The sequence below is a fragment of the Rhipicephalus sanguineus genome, chromosome 2, assembly GCF_013339695.2.
Source record: "Rhipicephalus sanguineus isolate Rsan-2018 chromosome 2, BIME_Rsan_1.4, whole genome shotgun sequence".
Taxonomy (NCBI): domain Eukaryota; kingdom Metazoa; phylum Arthropoda; class Arachnida; order Ixodida; family Ixodidae; genus Rhipicephalus; species Rhipicephalus sanguineus.
The window spans coordinates 54,508,433-54,519,266 of record NC_051177.1 but is presented as its reverse complement, the minus strand read 5'-3'; the positions used below and the strand labels follow the sequence as shown (position 1 = coordinate 54,519,266).

The 10,834-nt window shown below is 43.7% G+C and overlaps 1 protein-coding gene across 2 annotated transcripts in view; it reads left to right on the top strand.

The window, feature by feature from the left end:
- Nucleotides 1-9,246, top strand: part of LOC119382975 (glutamate receptor 1) — a 219,479-nt gene extending 210,233 nt beyond the window's left edge. Inside the window, exons 15-17 of one of the 2 annotated variants that reach the window (XM_037650916.2) lie at nt 266-403; nt 4,611-4,706; nt 7,438-9,246. In XM_037650916.2, coding sequence (XP_037506844.1) covers nt 266-403; nt 4,611-4,706; nt 7,438-7,518 — 315 coding nt within the window. In that variant the 3' untranslated portion in view covers nt 7,519-9,246. Of the gene's footprint in view, nt 1-265; nt 404-4,610; nt 4,724-7,437 lie in introns of both variants that reach the window. The other variant, XM_037650917.2, reaches the window with a different exon arrangement.
- Nucleotides 9,247-10,834: the final 1,588 nt, after the last annotated feature.

Below are 10,834 nucleotides of genomic sequence, written 5' to 3'. Positions count from 1 at the left end.
GTTATTGCAACCAAACGCCTTCTGTGTCTCTGAACCCCCTGAACTAACTGCGCATGCGCTGTCTAGCGGTACAGCACGACAACGGCGACGGCGCTTCTTGATCCTCGAATGCCCACATACTTGATATTGTAATAACAAAGAAACTGTCTGAAATTACGAGCTTGTTTTTAAAGGCTATACTTTTGTCTACACTGGAACGAGGTGCGCAATTTTTGCTGCTGCGAATAAAACTTGAGCTGAGTGTACCTCGTGGTTTCACCGCCAGGAGTCGACACAGAACGAGTTGACGCTGAGTAACGTCGCCGGATGCTTCTACATTCTCATCGGGGGCCTCGTGCTTGCTATGGTGGTGGCCCTGCTTGAGTTCTGCTATAAGTCGAGGCTGGAGGCATCCAGATCTAAGGTAAGTATGAACGCGTTTGGCGCCGACAAATGGCGGCAATTTTGATTGCCGAGAACTCTCGGCTATATGTTACCGCGTCACCCAGAATGTTTCTCAGGAGACTTAGAACTTTGTGCATTAGTGCACACAAAATTGTGTGTACGCACAATTTTTTTTCAAGAGACGGCGACTCGAGGATCTGCGTGCGTGCCTACAAGTCGTCATTTAAAGAAGCAGAATGACTAAGCACCGTCAAATATAACGTATGAGTGATATTTACAAGTCACCAAAGCGTGCTCTCCAATATTCCAACAAGGAACAAATAATAATCTTCATAAACTTTTATAGCGATCAAGTCCTGCTTTAAACATAACGCTTAGCGTGTATTGTATACGTTTGCTTTAAATCTGTGTAGTGTATGAATTGAAGCAATACATTGTGGCGCATATATTCATGTGCTAGCGAACTGGACATGGCACCGTAGAGGAGTCTGGGTTGAAGTAGAACACTGGAGCGTTCCACTTGCAAGGGACGGAAACTTGCACATGCCTACCCCGTATTATGGATCCGGATAGTTGTTTCACTGCTTAATGTACATAGACATAGCCCTATAATGAGCCTACAAAATGATTTAAATCTGTGAGATAGATATAGTATTGTATCGTCATTAATGAGAGCTACTCAGGCACTGACAATGGCGAAAATGCGAATAAGCAAAAAACGCTTGTTGATTAAGCACAAGTTGCGTTTAAATAACACACAAACAAAGTTGTATCAGTAACACAAGCCATCATATACATTCGCTCTTCTATGCCGGACAACAGCAACGACGCGTTCTAGCGAATTACAAAGTGTTACATTCTTGTAAGCACAAAATGAAAATCCATATAGCCAGCTCCAAAAAGTAAAATTCTGCGGATAGCCGTGCACTGCCGTCTTTTGTGTGGAAGCTGAGGAGATCCGGCTCGCAAAAACATAGTACAGTGTGCCGCTCGTGCGCGTGCAATGTTCCAGCCGCTTAAAGTGTCATCAATTTTACACAACAGGCAAAAGCGCAAGCAAGGAATCTGCATTGTGTGTCCGCTTCGCAATTACTTCTCGTTGGATCGCGTTCCCCGAGGCCGCAATCTTGCGGGGCCGCTTCGACTTTTCATAAATCACGCTGCGGGGTTTCACTTTTCCACTCTTTACCGTTCCTTCGTGCGGCTCTGACGAAGCAGAGCATGGTACTAAATTCAAAGGAAGCAAAAAATCTTCGAGACCTCCGACACCGGGTAACAAATGTTCTCGAACTCGGAATTCTCCTGCTCCTTGCGAGGCACCGTTACGAAAAAGTCATCCTTTACGTGAATAATCACCACTTATACTTCCTGTCTCAGTCTTGTTATGGTTGCCTTTATTTAAGTGTGTGTCATTCGTGGTCAGGTTTCGCTGTTCAAGCCTGTTAACCAAAAAAAAAAAACAATGATGAAATAGAAAGACTTGCGTGATTATTCGTGTCTTCCTCGAACTGTCAACGCACTACTCTTAAGTGTCATCTCCACACTCGCAAAGCTGCTCTTCATTTTTTTTATTTGAATGCTTTCGCGCGTAATGAGCGCTCAAACATCACATCATCAATTCTAACTAGCGCAAGAAAAAAAGAGACGCATTGCGTATCTTATCTAGGCCTGCACCAGAAAACTTTTTTTTGTTACTCAAATTTATTCTGCAATTACCATTTTGGCATGTTACGCTTTTATCTTTCTCTCTCTCTCACTTTTGAGTGGAATAGTAATGAAAGACAAGTTTTTTTTTTTCAATTTACATCAGCTTTATCCTACACTGCACTCGTGTGTCCACCATTTCGCGCTTCACTTTAACGACCGTCAGCTGCAACAATTTCGCCCAGCTAACTGTTTTTTTTTTCTTTCTCCTTTCCTCGGAATTATTTCTCAAGGCCTTTCATTTCCGAGCCCTGTCCTTCGCCAATTCCACGGCAGCCGTCATCCATTTCTCATAAGCGCCACCGGACGAGTTAAATTAAAGCCCTCGCAGCCTCCTCCATCTTCCCTCAGCGCCGTGCTTCCTGTGGAAGCTCAAAAAGCAAGAGTGTGAAGAATTCCCGCCGCGTAATCCATTTCGTCAACGATTACGAGTGAGGACTGCGGTTGGTGAAGATGGGGAAGGCGTTCCTTTGGCTTCCCCTTTCCCGTGTGCGTCTCTTGTCGGGCCAGAGAAACCCTTACACGACCTCATTTTCAATCTCTCTCGCTTTACGTTCATCACGACGCCATCTTTCCTTTGTCACTCTTCTCTCCTCCTCTCTCATATCGTAGTAAACAGATGTGGTATAGGGGAAAGGCAAGGGGGGAAGGGGGTGGAGAGAGAGAGAGAGAGAGAGTTCGTTTTGTTGGTTCGCTTTGTTCGCAATGCGTTTCGAAACAGCCAGGTCAGCAGAAAAGCAGCACAGATCCCTGGCGACGGGAAAGGTGCCAGGAATATAGCGATGCACGGAGCGCTCCCTTCTTTCTTGGAACAGCGGCGAGAAAGTGAAGAGGAAGAGCTCGCGAAATAATGCGAAAAGCGGGAACATCGTGCTACAGTTTCGCTTGAATAATTCATACGGCGCCTCCTTTTTGCTCGCGACGTACTACACTGCTGCCGCCGCCGTGCCCTTTCACTAGCCCGTTTTTTTTTTCCCTCCTTTTCCCGCCGTTCTTCTTAGTTCAGACACCTGCTCTCTCAGTCACTCGCTTTCTCTCCTTCGATGCGAGGATACGCACAGACGGCGACGTATACAGGGACGGAAGCGCATTTATCATCGTCCTCGCTTCTACGGTTGCCGTCGCTTTGCTTTTGCTACACGCCGTGACTGTTTCCTGGAAAGCAGGCGACGCATTGGCGATGTATGAAATCGCTGAGCTATAGTCGCCTCTCGCGTCCATATCGTTTTTTTTTCTTTGAGACGTTCTTCCTTCGTGCTGGTTCGCGTGCGTTGTTTATTGTCTTTGTTTCCTCACCGTCTCGTCCGCTGGGTGCCAGATAAGACACCGAAGCATCACTCGCGGAGCGCTTTCGCGTTTTGCCGAAGACAATGGCCTTCTTTCTACGCTCACCTAAGTCTGTCTGTCCCTCTCTCTCTCTCTCACTCTCTTAAGAAGATGAAAAGTGGAGCACGATCCGCACGATTTGGCCCTGACGGCGGAGTGATCTTTGTTTCTGCGCGGCAGCAACCTCGCAGTTTGTCTCCGCTGTCATTTCTCTCCGCGTGCGAAGTGATAGACGGAGGTCGAAAAGAGAGGAGGAAGAGGAGGAGGAGGAAGAAGATAAGAAATGGAGTATTAAGGAGAACCCTGCAGAGACGGCACCTCAGAGATGATGAACGCATTTCTGCCACTCACGACGGTAAAAAAAAAAGAAGGGGCCACACGGCGGCGACTCTCTACGAAATTTTCCAAAGCGACGCCGACGCCGATGACGTTCGGTCCTGTGATACACTTACTTTTTTTGCTTTATTGAGTCTCTTCCTTCGACATTTCCCGCGCGTTTTCTCGGCTCTGGCTACCCCGTCATTGCCTTTGTTTCGCTCCCCGCTGCGATTCCCGGGGGCGATGAAAGTTGCAATAGCCTGTCCGCAGAAACTGACAGCGCCTCTAATGGTTGGACTAAGGTGGAGAACCGCTTTATTCCAATGCTGTGACCTATCGTGCTCCAGAATTAAGATATCGAATTCTTGAAAATATTACGAGGCAAACATTTTTATTGGATGGGAAACGAATGTTGGCCTCACACCAGAGAAGTAGATAGTATAGTCCATTAACGGCACCGACAATCGACTTTTATACTGCCCTTTTTTTCTTCTATCAGATAGGGCAGTGGAAGGTTTACTAGTCATAGTGTCCAACACAATGAACAAATTTCATCGCGATTTAGAGCATAAAAATCGCATAAACGTTTCGACACATAACATTACTCTCCTTCTATTTCTCTTTTTCTTTCTTTTTTTTTTTTTTGAGGAGGTTGACCTCGAGCGGCTCGTTAGAATGTCACGAAAAAATGTTCTTTCACAACTGAGACTGTCCGACTGGCCTTAATTAATGTTTATTCATCATTCACAATCGAGTGAGTTATTGTAACACAGCGTAAAAAAAGCAAGGCGAACTCAGATAAGCGTTTGCTGTTACGCGTTCTTTTATACCACTCTTTTATAATCTCGATTACCCTTGCCCCTTTTCCTTCTTCGCAGATGAGCATGTACGACGCCATGAAGGCAAAGGTCCGCATGTCAATCACCGGCACGCAAAATGGAGACCGCGGCCTAGACCACGGAGAGCGAGGAAGGGTACGCCAGGATACTCTGTAATTATGACGCCCCCTATCTTTTTTGTGTTCGTTCGTAGCCACCCCATGTAGACACCCTTGCACACAAATAGCTACGGTCGGACGCAACCTAAAAAAAAAGAAAAGAAAAAAGATGTCGGCTCCGCTTACAGCCATCGCTGCCCCTCCCACGAAGGAGTCATCGAGTAACCTATGGAGGAGTCGCATAAACTCCTCATCCAATAGCGCTCACCCACTTTCGTGACGTCAAACATTTAACGAGCGATTCAGATAGTTGACTTCCCCACACAGACACACGCCTGTGTCGCTAGCTTGAGGTCGGAAACTTGAACGTCCTGGTAAATTACGCCACGGATTCTGGCATCGCGGCTCAGCCAAACGTAATGTTTTTAGGTAGTAACGACGAACCTTTTGCTCTTAATATACCTAGTATTTGCATTAGCTGAGAAAAAATACTTACGGTTCACGCGAAAACCAGCTAGCACGACTGTCTTTTACAGGTGGAAGGCAGGGGCGCCGCGGCTCTGTAGGCGGAACTCACGTTTTTTTTTTGTTTTTTTTTTTAGGTTGTATGTAACCGAGTATAGTTAGTTGCTCACGACAATTGCGTCAGTATTGTTCCATACAACGTTAATACGCTCTCGGAAAGCACGGAAGTCTTGAAATACGCTGAGGCAACGTTTGAAAATGAATAATGAGTTGGAATAGGCGGAAACCGTAGTTACAGAGTCATTCTTAAGCTGAAATTGTACTTAAGAACAGGTGTCGGGCTGTTGTAAAAAAAAAACGGCATGCTGTCAGGTAGTGTCAGGACCCACTGGTAATTCTAACGTCCAATGGCGGGCAACTTAAAAGAACGAAAAGCTCCGCCGGATTCATTACCAACGTGACAAATTTAAACGCACACTAGAATGAAAGTGGCCCAAGCAGCATAAGCAAACTACGTTTCTATGTGACGAAAAAAAAAAGTACGTTCCTCTTACAGAGAGAGAGAGTGCTTGATAAGCAGGAAGATACGCCAAATTGAAACTCGCCGCCGTTGAAATTCCGCACCTGTCAGCCACGACGCCGTGGGTTTTCACGGCATCTATTCGCCAGCGCGGTTAATTTCTTTGCCGGTAAACATGAACTGCATTGTATTCTAAAGAAGAAATAAATTGAATCGAGTAATTTTCCGAGACATTCACTGCGTCGAAAACAGCCTAAATAAAAAAACAAAGATGTTTTGAAATCTGTGACCTTACACCAACGCACTGGCGCTAAGGTTACAGTATAGTTTTTAAAAAAAAATTAAATTTTCTAGCAAAGAGCATGTTACAGGGATATATAACAAAAGTGCAGTTTTCACAGATTATTTTATCTGTCCAATCCAGTTTAGCGCTTCTCTTTTTTTTTTCCTCTTTTATTATGCGTGGCACTGTGCATAGAGGAAACATGGCTATGAATATACAAAAACGCCAACACCGCCATGTCGCCTCAGAAGTAGTGGTACCTGAATTATTAAAAGAGCTCATACACGGTGTTTTAAGGCAAAAGTGACTGCGATGCAATTTCTTTGTGATTTTGTTTTAAGCATTTGTAGTCTCACAAAGTGCGCATGCTCTTTGTAGGATTGTTGTCCTTGCTTATGTCTCCTACTAAACATTCCTATGTAAACAAATGTGCAGTTTTTCAAACTTAAACTTTTGTTATTCTTAAAACTATATTTTTTTTATTTGTCGCCGTTTAGTTGCGTTGAAGGAACAGTACGCCTTGCGCTTTTATTGCTGTCCTTACACTTGCGCCTGTAAATCCTACTTTGCTGCATACATGGTATGTTTGCAACAAAGCCAACTCCTTAGGCGAAAGATTAACTGGGGAAGAGGGGTGGGTCGACTAGTCGAGAAACATGCTGGATAATGAACATTTTGCTTGTTTCTGCGCTGATAGCGAAAATGTCACAAAAAAATATCAGCGACTCCGTATTGCTAATGACTCCATAGAAGTCACAAAATTATATTTATTTAATCATATTTCGCGTTACATTTCTCTATCTTTCCGACTCGCCTTAACACCTCCTCTCTGTTAGAAGTAGCAAAACTTGGCAGTAATGCAATTACAGTAATTAAATTATTTTTGCTCCAATGAATAATTCAGCGAATTACATTTGTGGGCTGGTAATTTGGTAACGTAAACAATTGCTTCAAATAAGTTATTTTTAATTTTCTGAAATACTTTTCCATTACTTTCCCAAATACTTTTGACTGAAATATCGCATGTCCATTTCCCTTATGGCAGAAAAATAAAGATGACCAACGAAGAAAAGAAAAATAGCAAACATAAGTTAATCTGAGTGCCAAACCTCAAGTGTGGGAAGTTGAACAAAGATCTCTGATGTTTCAGTGTATATGTGGGGTGAATAAAGTGTACATGGGTTAGCGCATGAATGATGAACTTTTTCTTAAAGTAATTTCATAGTAACTTTATTACTTTTCAACAGTAATATTAATTACTTATGGCCAGCTGCAATTAGTACCGTAATTTAATTATGTTAATAAAATTTTCGGAAAGTAATTAGTAATGTAGTTTAATTACTTTTAGGAGTAATTTTGCTATCTCTAGAAGTAGCTTTAGGGCAGCACATACCCTTTGCATGCTGACTAGCTACACTCAACTGCTGAAGTAGTTACCTCATTGTCATTTCTCTCTTTCTTTATTCATATATCTCCCACTGCTACCTGACCCTCGGACAGCTCTATAATCCGGCGCCTCACCTAGGGCAAGTTGACGGCTTCGGAGAGTTTCCGGGAGTCAACACACACACCCAAGTATAAAGCCAGCAACATTCTCCCGGTGCGGTGCCGCACGAGAACGCTAAGTGCGCGTGCGCACAGAGCGATTCCTGGACAGCGTTTACGCGCGAGTCCACGATGGGACGGCGACGAAGAGGAAACCGATCCGAGACGGCCACTGCAGCCTTCGACGTTGAAGAGAACGGGAGCAACCGTGCCCTTGAACGACGTGGGATGCGCATTCGGGATTCTTTACCGTTTGTGTGTGCGGAGGACCATCTCGGAGCTCGCCGTGCATGCGTGAATGTGAATGTTTTCTCTCGCGTTGGCCGTAGGGACCACTTATATTCCTCGGCGCTGAAAGAAAGCCTTTATTGTTTGTTACCTATTTTTGTTTGCCTAGTTGTTTTTGCTTTTTTCTCACGATGGTGGTGATCTAGCGGTGTGTTCTTTTTCTTTCTTTCTTTCTTTCTTTCTTTCTTTCTTTCTTTCTTTCTTTCTTCCTTTCTTTCTTTCTTTCTTTCTTTCTTTCTTTGCTTGCACTCTGCATTGCGGGCGGTGATGTCACCACTTTCTGTTTTAATGCGTCAGCAATACGAGGGACACTGCAACAAAAAGTTTATAGCTCGCGCAAAGCAAATTGTATTTACTTGCGTTCTACAAGCGCTGGCTAATTTTGACAATGTTGGTTAACCATTGGCTAGTGTTCGCTATTGACGGCTAATCCTGGCTATCAAGGTAATTAAAGGTAATTAAAGGTTGTTAACAGCAATGCTAACCCATTTTAGTAAATGTTACCGCTAAACTGTTGCTGAAGTTTCCTTCATTCGTTTTTTTTTATTATTCTGTTCTTTTGTTTTTCATTACTCAGTGTTAATATTTTGTCGGCCAAAAAATACTGGGATCACAGTGCAGAAGATCCTGTTCATTTTGTCATGTGCTCACAAATTGTCGCACTTTCCAATGGAGCGTAAATATGAAGGAGGACTGTGTGAGTCGAGAATTAGTGTGTATGTATTAGATTCGCGGACATAGTGGGGACAGTCCTTGCCAGTCACGGAAAGCTCAACTCTTGGGTATAGCGCAGTGTTTCGAGTGACACGCTACAACTTACGGGAAAAGGGTTTGCGACGAGACTCCGAAATCAACAATATCTGAAGACAAACGGGCGCGTTAGAACCTAGAAAAAATCCAAGTACATACGTAACTCCGATAACCGCAAAAATCCCGCGACGCACGCGATGGACTTTGAACTGAGAAGTCGTAAAGAAGTATTTCATTTTAGCTGGTTGCAAAACATGCATCGCTCCAATTTATCTCGCATGTATTTTCGTTGTTCTTGTTGTTTTATGTTGTTTTCTGCCCGAAAATCCTTCTGTAGATACGACACATTTTAAACACATGTATTTAGTAGCGTCGTGCAAGCCATAGTCAGCCCTGTAGATTTGTACTACGAAATTCCAGCACATTTATTTTCTTTTATTGTGCACACTCGCCATATACACCTAACCCGTTCATTATGCTTTTCGTGACAGAATTGCGTGTGAATATGCGTAAGAAAGAAAAGAAAATGTAAGAATGCCCGCGCTTTTATACAACGGCTCCTGATCGCCTGTACGGGCGTCAGGCCGCGCATATATAGAACGTCGTGTGAACGTGCTCGCGTTTACGTCACCACACAGAGCCGACTGGAACAAAGCTGTTTCTTGATACCCTTCTCGTCAAAGAGTAGCTCACCTCCGTGGTTAACAAACATTAGCAAGAATATTAACTCGCAATGCATTGTGTTATGATTATTCTCGTTTGTAGAATAAGAGCAAGGGCGCGCAGCGTATGCACTCAAAGTTAATGGAGCTCTAGCAAGTGGCACAGCGGGACTCACTGCTTATTCTGCATTTTTACTCGCATCCTCAAGAGTTTTCTACTCATCGGTGCCGCTATATTAACCTCTCTACATATGCATGCCCAGTAGAGCTAACGAATATTTTGTGAGACTTGATTAGAATTGCAGAAAATCTAAATGAAGTTGTGGAAACCTTACCACGTACTTCTCTCACGTAAAAAAAACAGTGTTAGGATCGTGAAACGTATATGGGATATTTTAATTTGACGCTAAAGCCTTCTCGCAATGCTGCACCCGGCGCCATTGTCAAAACGCAGAGCTAAGTTCGATGACGTTGTCTAGTGAGGAAACCAGCTTTGATGATTTCACTAACATAATAAGCCTGTCGACGCTGTAGCGATCACTGGATTGGACAGGGTAAGCTATCATGACGTCATCACGCATGTACCATTTGAATACCTAAACCGAAACTATCGTTCATAAGTATACATCGTATTAAGGTTAGCAGGCTGCTCTAGCGCTGTTTTCTAACGCTTAGTGGTTTAGAAAATACAAGTAACGTTAAAATAATTACGAAATGCAAACCTAATACCGGCGCTTATTTTGACAAGGTATACAAGCAGTTACTCCCCGCAAAATTACACTTGCCAGAACTCCCTTGGTTAGAAGTGTGTACGCAAAACTAAAGTATATCGCAGAGCTTCTATCACGACTTCGTTCTTGTGCTCGTGCGTATGTGTGTGCGTGTATGCGTGTGTTGTTACATAGCGAGTTGATGCCAATATAGTGTAAACGATAAGCGTCTGTTTTCAACGTTGTTTGGTAAGGTAAAAAAAAAATACAAATCTCCGCGGTGCTTCGACATGACACCAACATATCCTCCAATGCACAGTGAACAAAATATTGTACAGTGAGTTCGTGAACTCTTTAACCCTTCTCCTGCTGCCGTCGGTTGGCCCTGCTGGGGCCCCGGCAAAAGCATGTAGTGCAGACACAAGGCCACCGTTGTACATAATTACCATCGCTGTTTTTCACGAGTTGTTGCCGTTGCCCCCGCCACCCGATTTGAACGTATAGTGCCCACAGTTTTCATTCCTTGTAGATAGTGTACTATATATCATGTTGCCTTCGTCAAAGCGTCCCTGTATCGCTGATTCGTTCTCAACTCGACTGATATACCTGTCTCCATTAAGTTCCGGAGTAAGAAAAAGTGCTGAAACAATGTTAGATACACGAGTTGCATGCGCAAAGACCCAGACACAATGCGTGACAAATCTTCCTTTCGACCTCTCACGTTTGACCAGTGTCACCTTTGTTCGTGCAAGTAGCTCATCATCAAGGACTGTTATCTTCGCGGGGCAATGGTTCCATTTAGCTTCGTTCAAGTCCTTCCACGTGTTGTGTAACCTTGTGTGGAGCTCAAATGTTTATCGAAAGATATATATAACGTAAGTTTTAAGAAGTGGCGTTCTTATCATCATGTTTACTCAGATAGTGACTAGAAAAAAATGTCTC